Genomic DNA, 26,182 nt, shown 5'->3' on the forward strand with positions numbered 1-26,182 from the left:
TAATTATTAAATGATAGAGCGGAAGGGATAAAGTACTCTTGCTTCAAACAAACAAACAAGATGGGGCTGGTGCTGTGGCACAGTGGGCTAGGCTTCTGCCTGCGGCACCGGCATCCCTATGGACTCTGTGGGGAGCAACTGGGAGCAACTCGGACTGGACTGAGTTACTGGAATTAAGACTTATTCTATGCATCTGCTCTCCCACAATATGGCGCTGGGAGAGGAGGCAACAGCTTCTACCCAGCTGCCTCTCACCAACTTGACAAGCTGCAGGACCTGCTCCTGATTGGAGGAGAGCAGCATACTCGGTGTGTGGGCAGCCGAGTTAGGATTGGCGGAAGAGGACTATAAAGGAGGAGAGAGACGGCATGCACCAGGAACATCTAAGAGGAACATCTAAGGGAACATCTATGGGGAACATCTAGCTGAAGGAACACCTGTGCAGCCCCCGAGAGAGCCGGCCGGCGGTGTGCCGCTCCCCTGCGGAAGTGGGGAATGTGGCCAGGGGGAACTGCCCTTCCACGGAGGTGGAAGGGATAGTAGCCAACCCGGGAAGAACCAGCAGCAAACCCGGGGAGGGCCGAGCAGACGAAAGAACAGCGCAGGGTCCTGTGTCGTTCCTCCACGAAGAGGGGGAGCGACATAATGGTGCCGTGACTCGGATAGGAAACCTAGGACGGATAGGAAACTTAGGAGGGAAGAAACGGGAAGAAGTGGAAAATATTGGAGAGAGAGACTAGCAGACAGCCTAGGGAAAGCCGGACGAGAAAGGTGCCAGAAGAAGCTATTGAAAGCCTAGGCATAGACTTGGATACGGACTGTGGGAAAGAAGTTAGGATTTAAAGTGAAAGCAAGAAGAAACTTAGACTCAGATACGGACTGCAGGTTGAAAGTGAAAGTGAAACCTATAAGAAACTTAGACTTGGATACGGACTGTGGGGAGAGGCCAGGAGAAATGAGGGAGAAATATTGTTGGAAGAAAACTTAGGGAAACATACCGGGTAGAGAAAAATGTTAGGGAGGATGAAGCCATGAGTGCAGGCCGAGGCGGAGACAGAAGCCATCTTGGAATTCTTCAAGTCAGCCCGGGGAGCAAGAGGCGAAGATCTGGAACCAGAGGCCGAGACTTGGGCCGCCAGGTTGGAATTCGCCAGGTTAGTCCGGGGAACTTGGATTGAATGCTAGTGGCGGAAACGTGAGCTGGGGCTGTGTGACTCGCGGAGGCTGCCGCGCGCAGAGAGAGCATGCGGGGCACAAGTAGATAGGGAACGCTGGGCTGGTGCGAGGCCGTGGTGCGGGCGCGAAGCCGGGAAGCCGCGCAGATGAGAGAAGCTGGCTGAAGCGGCTCAGAGCCAGGAAGCCGCCGAGAAGCAGCCTCGGGGCGGGCGCCGGGAAGCTGCAGGGATAAGAGAAACAGAAGTTTAGAAGTAAAATGAGAGAAATAGGAATGCTGGTAGATAGAAGTAAAATAGGAGAGATAGGAATGCCCGGAGATAGAGAAATAGAGAAATAGAAAGGCCTCCCCACAACATGGCAATGAGAGAGCTTGGATTCGGTCTGCCTGATTAGTAAGGCGGTAAGCATCAGCAGGCAGCTCGACCAGAGTATGAGCTGCAGGTCACCGAAGACAGGCACGTTATCAACACCAATAAGTCTCCCCACAATACGGCAATGAGAAGGCTTGGATTCGGTTTGCCTGATTGCTAGGGCTTGTAAGCACCTGCAGGCAGAGCAGAGCATGCGCTGCAGGGCACCGAACACAGGCACGCATCAGCGCCTAAAACCTTCCTCACAACATGGCGAAGAGAGGACCCGGATTCGGTTTGCCTGATTGATAGGACTTGTAAGAACCTGTGGGCAACTCTAGCAAGCAGAGCAGAGTGTGTGCCGTGGGGCACCGAAGACAGGCGCGTATCAACACCAAAAATAAAAAGAAAGGGGGATCTGTGGGGAGCAACTGGGAGCAACTCGGACTGGACTGAGTTACTGGAATTAAGACTTATTCTATGCATCTGCTCTCCCACAATATGGCGCTGGGAGAGGAGGCAACAGCTTCTACCCAGCTGCCTCTCACCAACTTGACAAGCTGCAGGACCTGCTCCTGATTGGAGAAGAGCAGCATACTCGGTGTGTGGGCAGCCGAGTTAGGATTGGCGGAAGAGGACTATAAAGGAGGAGAGAGACGGCATGCACCAGGAACATCTAAGAGGAACATCTAAGGGAACATCTATGGGGAACATCTAGCTGAAGGAACACCTGTGCAGCCCCCGAGAGAGCCGGCCGGCGGTGTGCCGCTCCCCTGCGGAAGTGGGGAATGTGGCCAGGGGGAACTGCCCTTCCACGGAGGTGGAAGGGATAGTAGCCAACCCGGGAAGAACCAGCAGCAAACCCGGGGAGGGCCGAGCAGACGAAAGAACAGCGCAGGGTCCTGTGTCGTTCCTCCACGAAGAGGGGGAGCGACAGACTCCGGTTCTAGTCCCAGCTGCTCCTCTTCTGACCCAGCTCTCTGCTATGGCCTGGGAAAGCAGTAGAAGATGGCCCGAGTGCTTGGGCCCCTGCACCTGTGTGGGAGACCTGGAAGAAGCTCCTGGCTCTGTATCGGCTCAGCTCTGGCAGTTGCAGCCATTTAGGGAGTGAACCAGCGATGGAAAACATTTCTTTCTGTCTCTCCCTCTCTGTGTCTCTAACTCTACCTCTCAAATACATAAAATCTTTTTTTTTTTTTTTAAAGATTTTTTTTTAGGCGCTAGCATTGTGGCTTAGCAGGTGAAGCCACTATCTGCAATGCCGGCAGTCCACTTAGGCACTAGTTTGTGTCCTGGCTGCTCCACATACAATACAGCTCCCTGCTAATGGCCTGGAAAAAGCAGCAGAAGATGGCCTAAGTGCTTGGGCCCTGCTACCCACATGAGAGAGCTGGAAGAAGCTCCTGGCTTCAGCCTGGCCCAGCACTGGCCGTTGCAGCCATCTGGGGGAGTGAACCAGCAAGTGGAAGAGCTCTCTCTGTCTCAGAGGTAGAGTTAGAGAAAGGGAGAAAGGGAGGGTGGAGAAGGGAAAGAGATTAGGATCTTCCATCTGTTGGTTCACTCCCCCAAATGGCCTCAGGGGCTGGGACTGGGCCAGGCTAAAGCCACACTTCGTCTGGGTCTCCCGTGTGGATGGCAGGGACCCAGATACTTGAGCCACCGTCTGCTGCTTTTCCAGGTGCATGAGCAGGGAGCTGGATCAGCACTGGAGCAGCTGAAACTGGTGTTCAGATGGGATGCCAGTGTTGAGGCTGTGGCCTAACCTGCTGCACCACAGCACCGGCCCTTCTTTTCTCCCTTGAAGTGACTGCTCAGCCTCACTGGCTCAACGAGTCTTCCCTGGGGCTGATGTTGTGGCCCAGCTGGTAATGCCACCACCTTTGATGTTAGCATCCCGTATGGGTGCCGACTTGTGTCCCAGTTGCTTACAGTCTAGCTTACAATCTGCTTACAACCCATCTCCCGGCTAATGGCCTAGGAGAAGCAGTGGAAGATGGCCAGTGCCTCCCTCATGGGAGACTGGGAAGAACCCTCTGGCTCCTGGACTCAACCTGGCCTAGCCTATTCTGGCCATCTGGGGAGTAAAACCATGGATGGAAGAGTTGTCTCTGTCTCTTCTTGTCTGTAATTCCAACTTTCAAATAAAATAAATCTTACAAAAAACCAAACTCCTCCTTTGCAGACAACCCCCACCATTTCCCCTCACATAGTTCCTTCCAGAATCCCAGTGACATAACTGCTGTTCAGAGCGTCTGGATAAAATCAGTCTCTAGTGGTTTGCAGAATATGAATCTTTCCTGCTCCTTGCCTTCAAGCTGTTTTTTCTCTTGAACTGAAAATATTTCATTTCTAAAATTTTAATCGGTATCTTTATAATTTTAAAGTTATTTAAAACATTTATACATATGTAGATGTTAGATAGTTTTTATTTCATTTATTTTATTTTTGCTAAATATTTATTTACTCAAAAGAGTTACACACGGAGAGAAGGAGAGGCAGAGAGAGAGAGAGAGAGAGAGAGAGAGAGGTCTTCCATCCACTGGTTCATTCCCCATTGGCCTCAATGGCCGGAGCTGTGCCGATCCAAAGCCTAAAGCCAGGAGCTTCTTCCGGGTCTCCCACACGTGTGCAGGGCCCCAAGGACTGGAGCCACCTTCTATTGCTTTCCCAGGCCATAGCAGAGAGCTGGATCAGAAGTGGAGCAGCCAGGACTGGAACCAGCACCCATATGGGATGCCGGTGCGGTGCTGCAGGTGGTGGCTTTACCCACTGTGCCACAGTGCAGGCCCTTCATTTATTTTTAAATTTTTATTTGAAAGACAAAGACAGGGCTTAGAGACCCAGACCCGGCTGCTGCACTTCCAAACCAGCTCTCTGCTATGGCCTGGGAAAACAGTGGAAGATGGCCCAAGTCCTTGGTCCCCTGCACCCACATGGGGAGACAGGAAGAGGATCCTGCCTGGCTCCCGGCTTCGGGTCGGCGCAGCTCTGGCTGTTGCGGCCAATTGGGGAGTGAACCAGCGGATGGAAGACCTCTCTCTCTCCCTCCCTCTCTCTCTCTCTGCCTCTCCTTGCTCTGTGTAACTCTGGCTTTCAAATAAATAAATAAATCTTAAAAAAATAAAGACAGAGTAAGAATTTTTATCTGCTGGTTCACTCCCTAAATGCCCACGACAGCTAGGGCTGGGCCAGGCCAAAGCTGGGAGCTGGGAACTCGGTCTGGGTCTCTCAGATTCAGTTCAAGGACCAAGTACCTGAGCATTACCTGCTGCCTCCAGGATGCACTAAGCTGGGGCTGGGAGCAGAGCTGTCAAAGTCCGGAGCTGCCCTGATGAGCCAGACAAGAATGGTGGCCTTGCCTGACCAAGGCATCTGCTGTCATGATGATGCTAACAGGACTTGGTTGCTAATCCAGTAATAAGAATAGATGTCGTACCCAGAACATCGTGTTCAATCCTCAAATCTTACAAGATGGGGAGAGTTATCGTTCCCTCTACTGAGGAAAAACCCTGAAATACAGGTAGAGACGGCTGAGGACATGGTGTTAGTGCTGGGGCTGGGGTTGGAACTGGGCGACTCCCTAGCCCTCCCATCTATCACATACCATCCCTTGCGGCAGTTCTGGGGCTAAGGTGGTTCACACTCACACCCTCTTCCCACTCACTGACCACCCCTCAGGAGACTGGCTCCAGTCTGATACTGGTGGGGAACAGGGCTGTCAGAGCAAACAGCACGCTCCTATTCCAGGCAGCAGAGCCGAGGGGGCAGAGGGTTGGAGAGTGTCAGGAGCGGCCTCCGCAGGTGCAGGGCTGCACCGTGTGCCCTTGCTTGCTCCCTGCTCAAGCACCATTCTTCCACTGCTGCTTGCACAGCCTCAGTCGTTGGCCACGTCCTGGTATTATTCGTAAGATCACTTTTGCGGTGAAATTCATTTCCAGCCTACTGTCTTAGTGACTGTCGACTTTGTCCTTGGTCCTGCTGTTGTTTCTGGGGGAGATGGTCTCCACCTAGGCTGGTGCTGTTAGTTCCTCCGCTGCGTCTCAGTTTACAGGGGTTTCTTCTGTCAGATCTGCGTGGAATTTTCTATCCCAGGTGTCTGCTCAAGCTGCGACTCCTGCTTCAGCTGGGGCTTCCAGCCGTTGTTGTGGGCTTCACTGGAGAACCACACATGCTTGCTTGTAACTTCTCTGAGGTCGGAAGGGCTCCCCCCCCCTTTCGTTCTTTTAAAATTGATTTTTTTTAGGATTTATTTATTTACTTGAAAATCAGAGTTACAGAGAGAGAGAGAGAGAGAGAGAGGTCTTCCATCTGCTGGTTCACTCCCCAGTTGGCTGCAACAGCTGGAACTGGGCCTAGCCGAAGCCAGGAGCTTCCTCCAGGTCTCGCATGTGGATGCAGGGGCCCAAGGACTTGGGCCATGCTTTCCCAGGCCATAGCAGAGAGCTGCATTTTGTGAGTGGAGCAGCTGGGACTTGAACCGGCGCCCATATGGGATACCGGCACTGCAGGCAGTGGCTTTACCCGCTGTGCCACAGCACCAGCCCCTGAAATGGATATTTGAAAGCCAGAGTTAGAGAGGTGAGGACAGAGATATCTTCCATCCGCTGGTTTACTCCCCGAATGACTGCAGCATGTGGGGCTGGACCAGGCTGATGCCAGGAGCTTCGTCCAGGTCTCCCACGTGGGTTCAGGGGCCCAGGCACTCTGGCCATCTGCTTTCCCCGGCCGGGCACATCAGCAAGGAGCTGGATTGTAAGTGGAGCAACTGGGACTTGAACTGGTTCCTGTATGGGATGCTGGCATCGCAGGCAGTGGCTTTGCCTGCTGTGCCACAGTGCCAGCCCCATAGAAGCCTCTTTCTCTTGCCTTCTTACTTCTCTACTTCTGGGAGTTAGGAATACTTGAGCTAGAGGCAGATACAACTGCTTTTGTTTTGTGTCTCAACTCTGGGAATTGACGTAATTCTTGGAAACATGAAACTCAGTTAACTCAGGGCACAAAACCCAGTTTGATTTGCAGATTGTTCGTTTGTAGTCTGGAATGTCCTCGTGAGTGATGAACTGAATTTTGGAGTGTATTTAATTTTCACCAAATCCCCAGAGTCTCCTTAGTTCTACGTCAGTTGCGATTGAATGAAGCGAAGTGGAAGCTTTCCTTACAGTGTCTCGAAATTGAGATTTGGAATCATATTCACGTTGTTAGTCCAGAATCTGAGGCTAGAAGTGCATTTGTCCTTGAGTGTGTCTATGTGCTCTCCTAAGACGGAAGTTTCTTGCCTTGTGGGGGCTACATCAGAACACACTAACTCTGTGATACTGATACTCAGAGCCAGTACTCCAAAGCTTCCTGTGTGTCAGAAATGTATTCTAAGCATTTTCCATGAATTAACTGATTTTCAGTTGAAGCAGGGAGACGAGACTGGTGGAGATTAAGAATTGTGCTTTGAGGCCGGTGCTCCACTTCCAATCCAGCTCTCTGCTGTGGCCTGGGAAAGCAGTAGAAGATGGCCCAAGTCCTTGGGACCCTGCACCCACGTGCGAGACCCGAAAGAAGCTCCTGGCTCCTGGCTTCAGATCGGCCCAGCTCCGGCCACTGCAGCCATTTGGGGAGTGAATCAGCAAATGGAAGACCTTTCTCTCTGTCTCTCCCTCTCACTGTCTGTAACTCTATCTCTCAAATAAATAAATAAAATCTTTAAAAAAAAAAGAGTCATGCTTTGTATAAGTTAGGTTTCTGTGGACTTTAAGCATTTGAACATGTTTTACTGGCATTTGGACGTACAGGTATGAACTCATTGGAGTTTAGGGCTGGAGGTAAACATTTGGGGTCTTATAGTGTAACTGGGACTGCACATTTGGCTTACCTGGAGAGCTTAAACAGATTTTTTTTTTCCTTTTTATTTGAAAGCCAGACAGAGGCAGAAGGCTCACCTGTTGACTTGTTTACTCCATAAATGCCCACAACAGCCAGGACTGGCCAGATTGAAGTCTGGAGCCAGGAACCCCATTTGAGTCTCCCACTTGGGTGGCAGGGACCCAAATCCTTGAATTATCTTCTGTTGCCTCCTAGGGTGTATTTTAGTGGGAAGCTGGACTTGGAAGCAGAGCAAGGGCCCAGGTGCACTATGGACAGCGTCCTGTCTGCTGTGTAAGATTCCAGTCCCCTGGAGAGCTTTAAAAATGCTGATGTCCAAGCTCCACTCCTTTTGCTGGTTCACTCCCCAGTTGGCTGCAGTGGTTGGAGAGCTGTGCCCATCCGAAGCCAGGAGCCAGGAGCTTCTTCTGGGTCTCCCACACAGGTGCAGGGGCCCAAGCACTTGGGCCATCTTCCACTGCTTTCCCAGGCCACGGCAGAGAGCTGGATTGGAAGTGGAGCAGCCAGGTCTTGAACCGGTGCCCATATGGGATGCCAGCACTGCAGGCAGTGGCTTTACCTGCTACACCACAGCGCCAGCCTGCAGGCTTCAATCTTAGAGGCCTGGGTTCCACTGGTGTGGGCTTGGTTCTAGTTCATTTTGTAGGGGCCGGTGTTTCGGCTTAGTAGGTTAAGCCTCTACCTGTGACACCAGCATCCCATAAGGGTGCTGATTCGAGACCTGGCTGCTCCACTTCTGATCCAGCTCCCTGCTAGTGTGCATGGGAAAGCAGTGGAGGATAGCCTAAGTCCTTGGTCCCCTGCACCCGCATGGGAGACCTGGAAGAAGTGCTGGGCTCCTGGCTTTGGCCTGGCCTAGCCCTGACTGTTGCTGCCATTTGGTGAGGTAACCAGTGGTTTGAAGATTGATCTCTCTGTCTCTCTTTAAAAAAAAAAAAAAAATCCATTTTGTAAAGCTGTCCTGGTGACTCTCGGGTGGGGCCGGGGTGGGAATCACTGGAGACGTGGTATGCAAGAGTGGGCGTGGGTGGGCCTGATAGCAGAAGAGCTGGAGAGAAGCAGCTGCTTGTGGCACTGAGGGTCCTAACGTAGGACAGAGAGGAAGGGCCACACAGGAGGCTCCCGGAGCAGCTGTAGAGAGAGGAGGGAACCAGACTGGCATTTCCTGTAGGAGGGAGTGGCCGTGCCAGGTGCTGCTGAGAGCGGGTGAGATGAACGTGGTTAGAGAAATGGAAACTAGCTTCTACTGAGCTTGGGCTCCGAGGTTCAGCCTAGGGGTTTCTGAGCTGTGAGTTCTTTTGTTTAGTATTTGTGGGAGACACTCACACAGAGAAACAGAGAAGGGGCTCCCATTTGTCTGCTCACTCTTCCCAGTGCCTGCAGTGACCCCAAGTGGGACCCACACTGGCAGCTGGGCACTCAGCCTTCACTGCTGCCTGCCCGGGTCTGCATATGGAGAGCCCTGGAGTCAGGAGCTGCCAGTGCAGATACAGAGCCCAGTTGTTCAGGCAGGGCACGCAGGCGTCCTGGCCAGCGTCCGGTTGCCAGGCCAAACACCAGCCCAGGAGCTGTGAATTTAGTCCGATCCCTGGCATTAGTTTTCTCTAAGATGGAGCAGAGGCTTACCTCGTTTCTTTACCTCTGTGTAACTTTGCTTATTTATCAACCTTGCCTGGCCCCGTCCTGGGTGTGTGAGTGTCACCTGGCCTCACAGCCGCACCACCTGAGGGTCTGGGAGTCTTCACTCAGCGGTCACCTTCTACCACACATGGAATTCATTTACTACTCGCACGTACTGCCTGGCCCCCTGTACCAGAAGGTGGGTTCCCTGTTTGGCTCACTGATGCCTCCCAGGCATCTCGACACCTGCTGGTTGGTGCTTGGTAGGTGCTTGACACAGCTGAATGAGTGCCCACCCAGTGACAGTGCGACAGCTGCCTTTTCTGTGCTTCAGTCGCAACTGGACAGTGCCTTGGGGCTGCGGGCTCTTGAGGCTCACGTGCAGAGCCTTCTGGAGTTGGGGTTCTCTCTTGCCCTCAGCAGCCATATTGTTGAAATGACATCACTGTGGTGAAACAAAACCACTACAGATGCACTTGGAATCATAGTCTTCTTTTGTCTATTTTTTTCCCCATTTGCGGCTTAACATTCATTGATTGTCCCTTTCAGATATCATTTGGAGTTTTTGAAGACTTCAGAAATTATTTGGTGGGGCTTGTGATGTGGAGTAGCTGGTAAAGCTGCCACCCACAGTGCTGGCACCGACAAGGGCGTTGGTTGAGTCCCGGGTGCTCTACTCGAGCCCATCTGATTTCCCTGCTATGACCTGGGAAAGCAGTGGAGGGTGGCCTGGGTGCCTGGGCCCTGAACGTTCACCACGGGGGACCTGGATGGAGTGCCAGGCTTTTGGCTTTAACCTGGTCCAGCCCTGGTTATTTTGGCCATTTAGGGAGAGAACCAGCAAATGGAAGATTGATCTCTCTCTCAACTCTGCCTTTCAAATAAATAAATAAATAAATCTTTAAAAAGATTGGCTGTTAATATAAAAAAGTGATGTGATCACAAAAACTATATATATGAGAAGAAATATTTAATGTATTTTTGAAATCAACTGTAGTTTTTACAGGGTCAGATGTTTCCTGTTATTTGTGTGAAAGTCATGTGAGCCAGAAGCAGTTTGCTGAGGAAATCCAAGGCCTGGAAGCCAGGATCCCGAAATATAGCTTTGTCCACAAGTCTTAGCCACTGTCTGCCCCACCCTGCTGAACGCTCTGCAGACAGCTTTTCTGATTCCCACAGTGCCCTTCAAGCCTGCCATTGCTATGCTGGCTTCATAGACAAGGAGTGTGTGTCCCAGAGAGAAGCTGCGTGCCTAGTCCAGGGTCTGGACTTGGGGGATGCCACATGCACATTTGAGCCAGGCCTGCTGCTGCTCTCTGCTAGTGTTACCCTGGTCTCTCTTTCTCTGAGCCTTTGTTGACCTCTTTTTAAAATGAAGGGGTTGGACTTGATCTACGTCTTAGCCTTTTTTTTTTTTTTTTTAAGATTTGTTTTATTTATTTGAAAGAGTTACAGAGAGAGGTAGAGATAAGAGAGGTCTTCTATCCGCTGGTTCACTCCCCAGTTTGCCACAACGGCTGGAGCTGTGCTGATCCAAAGCTAGAAGCCAGGAGCTTCTTCCAGGTCTCCCACATGAGTGCAGGGGACAAGGACTTGGGTCATCTTCCACTGCTTTCCCAGGCCATAGCAGAGAGCTGGATCGGAAGAGGAGCAGCTGGGACTAGAACCGGTGCCCTTTTGGGATGCCGGCGCTTTAGGCCAGGGCTTTAACCCACTGAGCCACAGTGCTGGCTCCTCTATGCCTTAGCTTGTCTTGTGCAGCTAAAACACAATGCTTGAGACTTGGCAATTTATTTACTTATTCATTTCATAGATTTATTAAATATTTGCTTGAAAGAATTACAGAAAAAGAGGGAGGGAGAGAGAGGGAAGGAGGGAGGCAGAGGGAGAGGAATTAAATCTGTATCTGCTGACATACTACTTTTCAGGGAGCATGTCTTTGGCAGAATCTTACTTAGCTTTATTTGGTGATTTTTAAAAATGCTTCCTGCCTAACTCTCAAAAGGAAAGCTTGGCACTACCTTCGGAGTTTCAGAAGTAATGAAGTAGCTCACATTTCAGCTTTCTGTGCACAGAATATCAGTGTTTTCCTAGCACACTCAGCGCTGTGTTGTTCCTGACTCAGTAGGTCTGCTGGCTGTGCCGTCCCACAGGAAGCAGTTACTTCGCAGCTAGGGACGTTTAGTTGCTGACCGTCAAATTCTGGAAAACAAACAGCCCTGCCTGCTTGTTGTGGTCAGTGTTTTAATCTTTACCCACCAGCCTGCCAATTTTCTCATCCCCTCCCACAGACAATAAGTAAAAATCCCACTGAAACCATTACTTAGCAAACTATCCTCATGAAATAAAATTCAGGAAAAGTTTTTTCAGTGAACAGTAACTTTTTAGGCACTTTGCAACTTCAGCAAAAATATAGTTAACAATAAAAATGCTGTAGTGATTGAAGGGCAGAGGGCAGACAGCAGAGTAAAATGAGGATGCATGGCCCTGTAGAGGATGAAGCTGTGTGCTGCGCCTCCTCCCTGCCGCTGTTCAGGGCACACTGCTCAGCGGGGGTGTGACAGCGGAGCCCTCTACTGCCGTGCTAGTAGTGTATAGAACTGCCTCTTCTGGGGGCAGTTGTCCTACTCAGTGGTCAAGAGACCAGCCTAGGACTCCTGCATGTCATATTGGTGTGCCTGGTTCGAGTCCTGGCTCCTCCGTTTCCAATCCAGCTTCCTGCCACTGCACACCTGGGAAGCAGCAAATGATGGCTCAAGTACCTGGGTCCCTGCTACCCACGTGGGATGCCTGGATGGAGTTACAAGCTCCTGGTTTTGGCCTGGCCCAGCCATAGCTGTTGCAAGCATTTAGTGGGTGAGACAGTGGATGGAAGACCTCTCTGTCTTTTTGTGTCTCTCTCTCTCTGCCTTTCACATAAAGTGAATCTAAGATAAAATTTTTAAAACTTACCTCTCCAAGATTCTCTTCCTGGAATCTGTTTTTTTTTTTTAAAGATTTGTTTCATTTATTTGTAAGTCAGAATTAGAGAGAGAGAGAGAGAGAGAGAGAGAGAGAATTATCTTCTATCCTCTGGTTCATTTCCCAGATGGCTTCGATGGCCGGGACAGGGTCAAGCCAAAGCAGGAGCTTCTTGCAGGTCTCCCACGTGGGTGGAGCCCAGGCACAGCCGCAGTGCTGTCCACTCCTGAAGTCTTCACTGTGACCTGCGTGATGAGCTTTCTTCTTGATGGTGCTTGTCAGTTTCCTGATTGACGTGTGCTCACAGGGCACCTGCAGGTACTGAATTTCAAGTGGAGTCGCTTCTGTTGAAAGATTTTGTAAGAAATGTAACACAGAGTGGTTTTATGGCCCTCTCCCATTTGCTTATGTAACAGATTTTTTTTTTAAGATTTTACTGGGGCCAGTGCTGTGTTGCAGTGGGTAAAGCCGCTGACTGCAGTGCTGCATCCCATGTGGGTACCAGTTTGAGTCCCGGCTGCTCCACTTCCGATCCAGCTCTCTGCTGTGGCCTGGGAAAGCAGTGGAAGATGGCCCAAGTCCTTGGGCCCCTGCACCCACGTGGGAGACCCGGAAGAAGTTCCAAGCCCCTGGCTTCGGATTGGCTCAGTTCTTGCTGTTGGCGGCCATTTGGGGAGTGAACCAGTGGATAGAAGACCTCTCTCTCTCTCTCTCTCTCTCCCTGTCTCCCTGTCTCGCTGTCTCCCTGTCTCTCTGCCTCTGCCTCTGCCTCTCTGTAGCTCTGCCTTTCAAATAAATGAATAAATCTTTTTTTAAAAAAAGATTAAAAAAATGTATTTGAAAGGCACAGTTATGGGGAGGGGTGGCGGGGGGAGAGTGCATGTGCATGAGAGCTTCCATCTGCTGGGTCACTCCCCAAATGGCCACCGTGGCCAGGGCTGGGCCTGACCGATGCCAGGAGCTTCTTCTGGGTCTCCCACGTGGGTGCAGGGCCCAAGGACTTGGAACACCCTCTGCTACTTTCCCTGCATTGGCAGGGAGCTGGGCCAGAGTGGAGCAGCTGGGACTTGAGCTGGTGCGCATATAGAATGCTGGCGTGGCAGGCAGAAGCCCCAGCAGATCTTCAGTGGTGCCTGTTGATATGCTCAGTGTTGGGAAGAGTGCTGGAGCCCGGTGTGTTCGTGTTCTGATTTCCTGTATGCAGGAAACTAGGTGATCCTGCCGTTGGAATGAGTAGGCTTGGGTTCAGGTGCTGAGTTGGCTGCTTATATACTGTGAGGCCTTTGAAACGTAACAACCAGAGTTAGTTTTTCATCTGCAAATAGAGAAATCTTGTAGGCGTGTTGACCCACGAATGTGGAAACACTGGCACTTACCGAATTCAGGTACTGGTCAGCCTCTTGGACCCTTGCGCTGGAGACGTTTTACTTTCCAGGGAGGAGTCTCGTGTGGTGAGGCTTTACAGTGGTGGCAGGGAGCCTGCTGCGGTCCCTGGAGGTGCCCCTGGTGCTGAAGAGGCCTGCCTGAGAGGCAGTCGCGATGCCGTCTCCAGGCCTAGCCCTGGCTTCAGCTTCTCTGCTGCTGCCTGGTCAGCCTTGAGCAAGGACCGGAACACACGTGGTAATGCGCCACAGGATCGATGCCTCCTGCAGCTAAAGGGAAGACTGCTCTGTAGCTGCGTGGGGACTGGCTGGGCGCTGTTAACAGTGTTCCTCAGGAAGGGGAAAGGGAGCCAGAGAATCCCCAAGGGAGCGAGTCCCCGAGAAGCAAGGTGGACGTGTGGGAGATGAGGCTGCGGTGCGTTGCTAGTTCTGGGTTGCTTTTTCATTTTTACTTTTCCTATTTGTGCTGCTCCCAGACAGCTGATGGTGGGAGGTGGTGTGCAGGGTGGCAGAGAGCCGGACCGTGGAGCCAGGCAGCCTGGGCTCAGAACTAGCAACCCCTGCTTTGTACCTAGATCTGCAGGGAAAAACAAGTTAATACACATAAAAATGAGCCTTAGGTCAGTACTTGGCCCGAAGGAAACAAGGGTACTTTTACCTGGGATGTTTTCAGAGGGGCCTTTTGAACTGCAGGACAGCATCTGGAGACAGGAATAGACATGATCCAATCAGAGAGCTTAAAGGCTTTCGCTGAGCTGCGTGGTCCCATGCAGGGCAGGCGCACTCAGCCTGAAGCCGGCAGGAAGAGCCCGCCACAGGAGGTGGGCGTTTCTCTGAGGGAGCAAGAGCTGTGAGCAGTGAGTGGCTGTGCGCTGTCTTATTTGGGGTAGTTGCCAGATGCCGGTTCCCTCCTGCCAGGAGAGATTTGGGCTCCCCTTTCCCTGCCTGGCACTGCACCCCTCCCAGGACTGCAGGTTTCTGAGTTTGTAATGACTGTCCGGTGCTTCCGTGTCTCCTGTGGCCGCGAGCTGGCCAGGGTGTGTGCTGCTGTACTGCACTCCCCAGCCCTCTGCCTGGGTGTGGCCGGCAGTGTTGGCTCCTCCAGGTCTAGAAAATCTTGCCAGTCTTTCCAGCAGGGGCTCCTCCTCCTGTTTGACATGTCCTCATGATGGATCTCACGGATCCCTTCCTCCCGGAGGAGTCGGGGTGCCCTGGTAGCATGCTGTACTTGAAGAACGAAGCCTCGAGGGGGCCCTGTGCCTCCGTGATCCACAGACTGGTGCTGGGGAGTCATGTGGATGAGTGTCGTGGTCCTGCTTGACGTGGCTGGGAAGGGGTGGGAATAGAGTCCCAGCACCCAGGAGGCCCCGTGCTGGCTGCACAGAGCAGGGATTATCTGAGTTGGATTTTTTTTTTAATTAATATATTTGAAAGAGTTAGGCGGGATGGAGAGAGAACTTCCATATACTGGTTTACTCCTTAAATCACCGTCACACCGAGGGCGGGGCCAGAACACAGCCAGGAGCCAGGAGCTTCAGCTGAGTCTCCCACGTGGGTGCAGGGGCCTAAGCACTTGGGCATCCTCCACTGCTTTTCCAGGCACATCAGCAGGGAGCTGGATCGGAGGCAGAGCAGCTGGAACTCAAACTGGCACCCATGTGGGATGCTGGCGCTGCAGACGGTGGCAGCTTCACTTGCTAGGCCACAGCGCAGGCCCCTTGAATTGGGTACTGAGGGTGAGTGGTGCTGAGAGTGTTAGAAGAGAGAACAGCTCCGTCCGACTATCAAACACTGAGTGCCTGCACTTAGGATGCAGTCGGGGAATTCTGCGCCACCAAGCACCGCCACCTTCCTCAGGCCACCTGGCAAGCATCTGTCCCAGGGAGCCCTCCTGAGTTTCCCCAGTTTCCCCGGGTTGCCTGCTGTAATGATGGTCTGCGGACTGGGTGGCTACACCACCAAGAATGCAGCGTCTCTCAGGTCTGGAAGCCAGAGGTCTGAAAGCAGGGTGTCCGCAGGGCTGGCTCCGTCTGAGGCTGCGGGGACTGTTTAAGGCCCCTCTTCCTCTTGGTGGTCGCTGGTGATCCCTGGCGTCCTTGGCTGCAGGAGCATCACCCCCACTGCTGCCTTCATCTTCGTGTGCTGTCCTGTGTGTGTCTGGGTCCATATGCGTCCTTGGCATGAGGACATCCGTTGTGTTGGATTAGGGCCCACCCAGCTCCAGTGTGATCTCATCTTAGCTCATGACATCTGCAACAACTCTGTTTCCAAATAAGCTCACACTGGGGGATGCTGGGGTTAGGACCGCAATACATGAGCTTTGGGGGAGGGGCGATTGCAGCTGAACCTCCAGTATCCTGTCTGCTCTTTCTCCCTGCCCCTGCAGGCGCATTGTAAGTGGGCACCAGGACTGTTTTGTCTGTTGTTTCCCACTGTTGTATCTTTCTGTCTCTGGCACCTTGCAGATAAAGTAGAAAGTTGCTCCAGTGGCGACAAGGAGTGTCAGGGCTCGGTAGAGACGGGAAGATGCCCTCCTGTCTACAGCTCCAAAGGCTCTGTGGAGCTGAGAGCCAGGTGGCCAAGGACACCAGTGGTGGCCACACGAGCGTGCTTGGCGCCTCCTGACCTGTTTTCTGTTGAGCAGTTCTTCGTTTTCTGACGGTTGCTCAGCTTTCTGAGAAATGTCTTAACAATATTTAAGAACTCCGATAAGACCCCCTGGGGTCTCTAGCCGGCGTCTTATTCCAAGGATTTCTGTCATGGCTACCTCCTTCCTTCTTTCAGCCTTTGGTTTGAGAGTTCTGAGTTTAGGGATTCAAGAGTAAGTCATGTGAACAACACTTGGAATAGTTACCCACAAGCGACCATGTCTGCCAGAGAGGAGATGGCAAGAAGTTACAATGCCAGTCCTAAGATTTTAAGAAATCAATTAATTAATTAATCTGAGAGGTAGAGTTACAGGCAGAGAGAGGGAGAGACAGATCTTGGGCTGGCGCTCTGGTGTGGTGTCAAGCTGATGCCTACTATGCCACAGCGCTGGCCCCAGAAACAGTGTTTTCTAACCTGACTTCACGGCTGAAGCCTGGCAAGGAACAGGCAGGGAGGTTCTCATGGAAGGACTGGGGGAGGCTAGCAGGGGCCTTTGTTTCCAGGTTGTCTAGAGGAGACTTTATCCACTGTCAGCCTGCTCTGATGCAGACCCTGGGCGGCAGTGGTGATGGCTGCGGTGACTGGAGACCTACATGGAGTTCCCCACTCCCAGATTTGGCCTGGCCCAGCCATTGCAGGTATTTGGGGAGTGAACCAGTAGATAGAAGCTTGCTCTCTTGTATGTCTTTCTCTCACCCCCCACCCCGACTCTGCCTCTCAAATAAATGAATAAAAATTTTTAAAAGAAAATCTTGAAGCCATAATTGAGAACACCAAGTGCAAGTCTGTATGAAAAGTACAATTATTCTTGATTATTGGGCTTTCATTTAGGTTTAAGGTCACAGGTGTTGTCTTGGAGGAATGGAAGGCTTGCTGCTGCTGCGGTCTCTTGTACCCCTTTCTTGGCAGTTTGTAACAAGGGGAAAGTAGGCCCTGCCTATTGCGTTTTACAGAGATTCTTTCTTTCTGTCTGTCTCTTGAAACCAGGCAGCAGCCACCGTTGCCTCTAAAATGAACCCATTCACCCTTATCTGCTAGTGAAAATGGGACTTGTTTAGTAATGAAGAAATTATAATGCTATGTATCCTACTTGGGCCATCTTCTGCTGCTCTCCCAGGCCATAGCAGATAGCTGGATCAGAAGTGGAGCAGCCAGATCTTGAACCAGCGGCAATGTGGAATGTCTGCACTACAGGCAGTGGCTTTACCTACTACTTCACAGCACTGGCCTCCAAAATTATTTTTTTTAATTGATTTCTGTGGCTGTTGGTACCACAATAAAAATATTTTCTGCATAAACAAACTGTTCTTTTTTTAAACATTCATTTTATTTATTTGAAAGGCAGAGTTACACAGAGGCAGAAGCAGAGAGAGAGAGAGAGAGAGAGAGAGGCCTTCCATCCACTGGTTCACTTCCCAGATGGCCACAATGCCCTGAACCAAAGCCAGGAGCTTCCTCTGGATCTCCCAAGTGAGTGTAGGGGCCCAAGGACTTGGGCCATCTTCTGCTGCTCTCCCAGGCCATAGCAGAGAGCTGGATCGGAAGTGGAGCAGCTGGGACTCAAACCAGCTCCTATATGGGATGCTGGCCCTGCAGGAGGTGGCTTTACCCGCTATGCCACAGCACCGACCCCACAAACTGTTCTTTAAAGCCTTTGTTAAAAGTGTGATCTGAGTTAAGCAGCACTGGGGTCACTGGGAACTCAGGATATGCAGAATTCCGGGTCTGCTTGAGCAGAGTCCCAGGGCTTGATGGTGTTCACACCCGTGTCCTTCATTCTATCACTTGCCATCAACTCAGGGACATGGTTCACCTATTTCAAAAGGTTTGTGGAAAATAGAATTAAAAGACATTTATTTGGGTGCAAAAAATTTTTAAAAACTGTAACTACATAGTTTTTTCTTTTTTAAGATTTATTAATGTATTTGAAAATCAGAGTTACACAGAGAGAGAAGAGGCAGAGAGAGAGAAAGAGAGAGAGAAAAGTCTTCCATCCGCTGGTTCATTCCCTATTGGCCACAATGGCCGAAGCTGCGCCGATCCGAAGCCAGGAGCCAAGAGCTTCTTCCAGGTCTCCCACATGGGTGCAGGGGCCCAAGGACCTGGGCCATCCTCCACCGCTTTCCCAGGCCATAGCAGAGAGCTGGATCGGAAGAGGAGCAGCTATAATTAGAACCGGCACCCATATGGGATGCCAGCACTTCAGGCCAGGGCGCTAACCTGCCGCGCCACAGCGTCAGCCCTAGTTTTTTCATAATAAACTTGGGATGCTGGATATGTTTCCCATAGCTTTTTTAAAAAAAGATTTTATTTATTTATGTATTTATTTATTTGAGTGGTAGAGATATAGACAGTGAGAGGGAGAGACAGAGAGAAAGGTCTTCCATCCACTGGTTCACTCCCCAAGTGGCCACAATGACTGGAGCTGAGCCGAACTGAAGCCAGGTATCAGGAGCCAGGAGCTTCTTCTGGGTCTCCTATGCGGGGTGCAGGGGCCCAAGGAATTGTACCATCTTCTTCTGTTTTCCCAGGCTGCAGCAGAGAGCTGGATCGGAAAAGGAGCAGCCGGAACTAGAACTGGTGTCCATATCAGATTCTGGCACCACAGGTAGAGGATTAACCTGCGCCACAGCGCCAGCCCCTCCCATAATCTTTTTGAAGACCCTTCCAAGCATGCACTTCAAGCAAAATTTTTTACAAGATTTACTTATTTGAAAGGCAGTTAGAGAGAGAGAGAGAAAGCAAGAAAGATCTCCCATCTCTTAGTTCACTCCCTAAACAACATCTATGGCTGGGCCAAGCTGAAGCCAGAAGCCAGGAATGCCACCTGGTCTCCTGCATGGATGACAGGGGCCCAGGTACATGGGCCACCTTCTGCTGCCTTCCCAGGCACATTAGCAGGGAGCTGATCAGAAGTGGAGCAGCAGGGACTTGAACCAGCATTCTGATATGGGATGCCAGCACTGCAGGTAGTGGCTTAACCCACTGCGCCACAGTGCTGGCCCCCCAAAATGTTTTTTTACACCAAAATAAGCTTATCTTTTTTTTTTAAGATTTATTTTATTTATGTGAAAGAGTTACACAGAGAGGAGAGGCAGAAGGAGAGAGAGAGGGAGAGAGGGAGAGAAAGAGGTTCTCCACCCACTTCTTCACCCCCGAATTGGCCGTAGCGGCTGGAGCTGTGCCAATCCAAAGCCAGGAGCCAGGAGCTTCTTCCAGGTTTCCCACAAGGGTGCAGAGGCCCAAGGACTTGGGTCATCTTCCACTGCTTTCCCAGGCCATAGCAGAGAGCTTGATCGGAAGTGGAGCAGCTGGGTCTCGAACCAGCGCCTATATGGGATGCCAGCACTTCAGGACAGAGTGTTAACCCACTGCTCCACAGCGCCAGCCCCCAAACTTATCTTTTGATTTTGTTTTCCCAGTCTTTTTGAAGGGCCTTTCAGAAACTGCTGCTGTTAGCAGACCTAGTTCTCTCTGGACTTGTCGGGAGACACACACTTTGCTAGACTGCTCTTCTTTCTGCTGAGGGACAGTGGCCAGGGCAGCCTCTGCTGTCGGTTCAGGAAACAGTGGGAGACCGCTGGTCAGCTCCTGCTTCTCAGGCCAGAGAAACCTCCCGTGCCAGGTCTCCTGCCAGGTGGCCAGCATCTCCTCTGAGCTGACAGCTGTGTCTCAGGCTGATGCGCTCACTATGAAATGCTATTGGCACTGATCTGAGCAGTAATTTCTTTTATTCTGATTCTGTAGGAACCTAGAAGGAGAGTGCGATGAATGGTGACACTCGGGCCACAGTGGTGACCGCACCACCCCCGACCACAGCCCCTCACAAGGAGAGATACTTCGACAGGGTCGATGAGAACAATCCGGAATACCTGCGCGAAAGGAACATGGCGCCGGACCTGCGCCAGGACTTCAACATGATGGAGCAGAAGAAGAGGGTGTCCATGATCCTGCAGAGCCCTGTAAGACGAGAGGCTTTCCCCGCTCCTCGCCCGGGAAGTCAGCGCCTGTGTGTGTGGCTGAGGGAGCATTCGGTTTAGCTCGTGCTGGCAGACTGGTGGTGAGAAGTCTCAGGGCCATAGGGACGGGCGCGTTGTTTCTCGTTTGCGCTCTCCTGCTGCGGCTCCTGGGAGCCTTCATATATTGGGATGATTTAAGAATCACTGTTTCCTCCAAACACAGAGCCAGTCCTGGAAGAGTAGTGGGCCTTGCTGGCCTGCACGTCCTGAGCCAGCCAGGCCAGGCTGAGCAGCATCGTCTTCAGAGTGTTCGTGTGCTGATGCTGCCACTCTTGTGTCTGTCTTTTTTTGTTTTTTTCTAAATCTTCTCTTTATCCCCAGTGTATTTTTGTGGGGTGGTGTTTGGCAGATCCAGTTTTTAATGATGCGATTGACCCTTATGTGTTGTCAAGGAGCTGGGATTTAGCAGTAAAGGCAGCATGTAAAGGGCTTTCATTAATAGATTTTGTTTGGTGTTATTTACTGTTTTAATAACAATTTTATGTTTTTTAAGATTTATTTATATATTTTTAAGAGTTAGAGGAGGGAGAGAGAGAATTTTCCACCTACGGGTTCACTCCCCCAGATGGCTGCAATATGGCTCCTATATGGGATGCTGGCCCTGCAGGAAGTGGTCTTACCCACTACGCCACAGCGCCAGCCCCTAGAATGTATTTTCAAAAGCATTTTGAAGAAAATACTGAAAAACACAAAGTAGAATTTTAAAATTACTAATTTTATCACTAAGATAAGTATAAGGAACATTTTGATGTATTTATTTTTAGTTTTCATGTGTGTTTAGATTTGTATTTACAAAAACTGTATTGCTTTATAAGCTTTTATACTAAAAATATGTCAAGGGCAGTTTTGTGCCATTTAATTGTGGCTTTTCGTGTTGAATGTGCACACTGCACTCCCACTCCCTGCCCGTGTAACCTTTGCTCCCTTTGCTCGGTGGTGCTGGAAGGAACATCGTCATGAAGCATCTTTGAGCTCCTCCCTGAGTATTTCCTTAGAACAGATGTGCAGGATAGAATTCCTGTTCACATCGTTTAGCTTTTCTGTTGTGACATTACTTATCAGAAAGAACGTCCCGCTCATGCTCCCAGCAGTCACGGATGAGAACATCCGTTCGTTGTTCCAGCACTGGCAAAAACAAACGAGCAGCTGGTTCCAGTAGTGGTCCCCTCCTCCCTGCCCCTGCAGGATGGAGGAGCAGCGGCCGTCTCACTTTTCAATCTGCCTCTCACTAGGCTTTCTGTGAAGAACTGGAATCCATGATACAAGAACAATTCAAGAAGGGGAAGCATCCCACAGGCCTGTTGGCGTTGCAGCAGATTGCAGACTTTATGACCGCAAACGTCCCGAATGTCTACCCAGCAGCGCCGCAAGGAGGGATGGCTGCCTTAAACATGAGTGAGTAGTTCTGGCTTTCACACAGGAGCCGTGGTGTTCCAGGTAGATTCCTGGCTCTTCACACAGGAGCCGTGGTGTTCCAGGTAGATTCCTGGCTCTTCACACAGGAGCCGTGCTGTTCCAGGTAGATTCCTGAGCGCAGCTGTGAAGCACAGAGTTGAGCGTTTTGAACATCCTATGTTTTAGTCATAGGAAGAGAGAGGCTGTAAACCTGAAAATGTTTTGAATTTAGGGGGCTCCTTTTTTTATAAGCCAGTGAGCTTCTTTTATTTCCAAGGCAGATGACTTTTCTTTTTAAAGATTTCCTTACTTATTTTGAAAGAGAGAGGGAGGGACAGAGACATTTTCTGTCCTGGTTCACTCCCCAGATGTCTGCAATGACCAGCGCTGAGCCAGGCCAGAGCCAGGAGCCAGGAGCTTCATCTGCGTGTCCCACCTAGGTGGCAGGGTCCCAAACACCTGAGCTGTCTTCCGCTGCTTTCCCAGGTGCATTAGCAGGGAGCTGGCTCAGAAGTGGAGCAGCTGGGGCTCAAGTCACAGATGGCGGCTTCACCTGCTATGCCACAGGCACCAGCCCCAGGTAGTTTCATTGCAGATAGCAGCCTTAGGTGTTTGGTTTTGCTGCCCTAGTTGCTCTAGTTAATTTTTTTTTAAGATTTATTTATTTATTTGAAAGTCAGAGTTGCACAGAGAGAGAGATCTTCCATCAGCTGGTTCACTCTCCAATTGGTCACAACGACCAGAGCTGTGCCAATGCGAAGCCAGGAGCCAGGAGCTTCTTCTGGGTCTCCCATGTGGGTGCAGGGGCCCAAGCACTTGGGCCGTCTTCTGCTGCTTTCCCAGGCCATAGCAGAGAGCTGGATTGGAAGTGGAGCAGCTGGTTCTCGATCCAGCACCCATATGGGATGCTGGTGCTTCAGGCCAGGGCGTTAACCTGCTGCGCCACGGCTCCAGCCCCCTAGTTAATTTTTTTTTGTGCAGAGCTGGGAGAGGTATTTAGGAGGACTGGAAAACTATGCTGTCTCTACCATCACCTTTTGAAAATCATCTAAAACTTTTTGATGTTAAGGATGTGGAGTAGGGGCCACGTGGGCATTTGGTGCAGCAGCGAAGATGCTACTTGGGATGCCCACGTTGCATATCTGCGCGCCTGGTTCACGCTCTGGCTCTGCTTCTGGTGCCAGCCTCCTGCTGGCGCACACACTGAGGCATGCCTGCAGGTGACGGCTGCCACCCACTCGGAGATCCGGCTTGAATTCCAGGCTGCTGCCTTCCACCTGGCCCAGCGCCAAGTGTTGTGGGCATTTGAGAAGTGAGCCAATGAGTGGACAGTCTGCCTCTGTCTCTTTTCAAATAAATAAAAATTAATGCTATAGAAAATTAAAGATAGGAAGTAGAATAGGGACATATGTGAACTGAGATAGTGGATGCATAGTTGTTTACATTGTTCTCTATTTTTCTGTGTGCTTGAAATATTTTGTAAACAGAAAGAATCAGATGCAGGAACATGGGAAGTGAGATGGCGAATGCAGTCATACAGAGGCCTGTTCCCCTCCATTGCAGTGGTTTTTCCCTGTCTTACTGCATTGGCTGGAGCTCCCAGTACAGTAGTCACCAAGTGCTGAGTTTACATGCATTGTTCTCTGCTGTAGGAGAACAAGTCTTTGATTATTAAGTCCAATGTTAGGTTTTAGTAGATATCCTTTTTTAAAAAAGATTTTATTTATTTATTTGAAAGTCAGAGTTTCACAGAGAGAGAAGGAGAGGCAGGGAGGGAGGGAGGGAAGAAGAGAGAGAGAGAGAAAGAAAGAAAAAGAAAGAAAGAAAAAGAGAGAGAGAGAGAAAGAGAGAGAGAGAGAGAAAGAAAGAGAGAGAGAGAGAAAGAAAGAAAGAAAGAAAGAAAGGAAGGAAGGAAGGAAGGTAGGTAGGTAGGTAGGTCTTCCGTCCACTGGGTCACTCCCCAAATGGCTGTAATGGCCAGAGCTGAGCTGATCTGAAGCCAGGAGCTTCTTCCGGGTCTCCCACATGGGTGCAAGGGCCCAAGGACTCGGGCCATCTTCTACTGCTTTCCCAGGCCATAGCAGAGAGCTGGATCAGAAGTGGAGCAGCCGGGACTTGAACCAGCACTCATATGGCATGCCCATGCTGCAGACCAGGGCTTTAACCCACTGCGCAACAATGCTGGCCCCTTCATGTGTTTTTTAAAAATATGTATCATTAGATTATTTGTTGAAATTTCATTAAGGACTTTAGTCTATATTCATTAGAGATCCTGGTCTGTTTTCTTGTCTTTGAGAAGTTTTGGTGTTAAGGTACTACTGGGTCTTAGAATGTGTTGGGAGATCTTCTGGAAGAGTTCGTGTAGAATTGGGATTATTTGTTCCTTAAATGTTTGATATAATTCATAATATCATCTAGGCCTAGAATCATCTTTGTGCAAATTAAAAAAATTTTTTTAAAGATTTATTTATTTGGCTGGCGCCGTGGCTCAATAGGTTAATCCTCCGCCTGCGGCACTGGCACACCGGGTTCTAGTCCTGGTTGGAGCGCTGGTTCTGTCCTGGTTGCTCCTCTTCCAGGCCAGCTCTCTGCTGTGGCCTGGGAAGGCAGTGGAGGATGGCCCAAGTGCTTGGGCCCTGCACCCCATGGGAGACCAGGAGGAAGCATCGCGGTGCGCTGGCCGCGGCGGCCATTGGGGGTGAACCAACGGAAAAGGAAGACCTTTCCCTTCGTCTCTCTTTCTCACTGTCCACTCTGCCTGTCAAATAAATAAATAAATAAATAAATAAAAAGAAATGGAGCAGCAGGGACTTGAGCCGGTGCCCATAAAGAATGCTGGCGTTACATGAGGTGGTTAACCTGCTGCACCACAATGCCACCTCAGAAATTTTTTTTAACTACAAATTTTAGCTTAGTAGAAACAGGGCTGGCTATTTCTCTGAACTGCATGGTTATGTTTTTCAGAGCTTTGCATCTGAGTTAGAGAATTCCCTGGTGTAGTTGTTCCTGTTATCTCTGTTTTCCTCCTGAAGCCTGTGGGAGGTGTGGTGGTGTCCCCTCCCCACTTCTTCAGAGTTGTTATTTCTTCCTCCCTCCTCTCCTGTTGGGAAATCTGCCGAGAGGTTTATTTAATTTTATTTCTAAATTTTTTTTTTTTTTTTTTTTTGGACAGGCAGAGTGGACAGTGAGAGAGAGAGACAGAAAGGTCTTCCTTTGCCGTTGGTTCACCCTCCAGTGGCCGCTGCGGCCGGCGCACCGCGCTGATCCGATGGCAGGAGCCAGGTACTTATCCTGGTCTCCCATGGGGTGCAGGGCCCAAGCACCTGGGCCATCCTCCACTGCACTCCCGGGCCACAGCAGAGAGCTGGCCTGGAAGAGGGGCAACCGGGACAGAATCCGGCGCCCCGACCGGGACTAGAACCTGGTGTGCCGGCGCCGCAAGGCAGAGGATTAGCTTAGTGAGCCGCGGTGCCGGCCAAATGTGGTTTATTTTAAAAATTTACTTAATTTTGTATTTTCAGAAAGAAGCAGCTTTTGCTTTAATCAAAAAGCTTTTAAATAACTTTTCTTCTATTTTAGTGTATATATTTATTGCTGTAAATTTCCGTTTAAGCATGCCTACTGCATGGCACAAATCTGGCTCCCTTTTTGTTTAATGATTTGTGACTTCAGTGTATTAATGTTGATACCGTGTTGGAGAAAATGGTCTTTATGAGACAGACTTTATGGGCTAATGTGGAAGGTAAACATCTCAGAACCATTTTTATTTGAAAAGGAGTTTTTTTTTAAACAGCTGAATTGTATACTTTATGGATTTTTCTTTTCATTTTTTATCTTTTAAAAATATTTATGTTTTTGTTTTTATTTGAAGAGCAGAGCAGCAGAGAGGGAGAGATAGAGATTTTCCATTCCTGAGTTCCCGTCCGAAACGGCCACAGCAGCCAGGTCTGGCCAGGCAGAAGCCACGAGCCAGCAACGCCCTCCTTGTTTCTCAGATGGGGGGAGGAGCCCAAGCACTTGGGGCATCTCCAGCTGCCTTTACAGGTGCATTAGCAGGGAGCTGGATGGAAGCAGAAAGCCGTGGCCTGTACTAGCACTCAGTACGGGATGCGGATGTTACCAGCACTGCAACCCTGGCCCCCAGGCCACATCTCAACCCCTGTGTCAAATGCTTAATGTGCTTAGAAGGAAAATTACAGCATTAAGCATACGTACTCAGGGGCCGGCGCTGTGGTGCAGTGGGTTAATGCCCTGACCTGAAGCGCCGGCATCCCATATGAGGGCCAGTTCAAGACCCGGCTGCTCCACTTCCAATCCAGCTCTCCGCTATGGCCTGGGAAAGCAGTCGAAGACAGCCCAAGTGCTTGGGCCCTGCACCCACGTGGGAGACCCAGAAGAAGCTCCTGGTTCCTTCGGATCAGCGTGGTTCCTGCCGTTGCAGCCAATTAGGGAGTGAACCATTGAATGGAAGACCTCCCTCTCTCTGTGTAACTCTGACTTTCAAATAAATAAATAAATCTTTAAAAAATAAAAATAAGCGTATACACTAAAAAAAGAAAATTTCTTTTTTTTTTTTTTTTAAGATTTTATTATTTGAGAAGTAGAGCTACAGAGAGAGGGAGAGACAGAGAGAAAGGTCTTCCATCCGCTGGTTCACTCCTCAAATGGCCGCAACCTCTAAAGCTGGGCCAATCTCAAGGTAGGAGCCAGGGGGCCAGTGCCGCGGCTCACTAGGCTAATCCTCCACCTGCAGTGC

At 50.5% G+C, this 26,182-nt stretch overlaps 1 protein-coding gene across 16 annotated transcripts in view; it reads left to right on the plus strand.

The window, feature by feature from the left end:
- The window catches only part of ADD1 (adducin 1), a 78,841-nt gene that overhangs the window by 22,474 nt on the left and 30,185 nt on the right, over nt 1–26,182 (plus strand). For 12 of the 16 annotated variants that reach the window (XM_051836678.3, XM_051836685.3, XM_051836688.3 and 9 more), the window contains exons 2-4: nt 18,544–18,620; nt 19,760–19,974; nt 21,264–21,426. In XM_051836678.3, coding sequence (XP_051692638.2) covers nt 19,780–19,974; nt 21,264–21,426 — 358 coding nt within the window. In that variant the 5' untranslated portion in view covers nt 18,544–18,620; nt 19,760–19,779. The remainder of the gene's footprint in view (nt 1–18,543; nt 18,621–19,759; nt 19,975–21,263; nt 21,427–26,182) is intronic. The other 4 variants (XM_051836680.3, XM_089324933.1, XM_070067975.2 and 1 more) reach the window with 1 other exon arrangement.

This window comes from Oryctolagus cuniculus, chromosome 2 (assembly GCF_051225735.1).
Source record: "Oryctolagus cuniculus isolate XC-2025 breed Fujian yellow rabbit chromosome 2, ASM5122573v1, whole genome shotgun sequence".
Lineage (NCBI taxonomy): Eukaryota > Metazoa > Chordata > Mammalia > Lagomorpha > Leporidae > Oryctolagus > Oryctolagus cuniculus.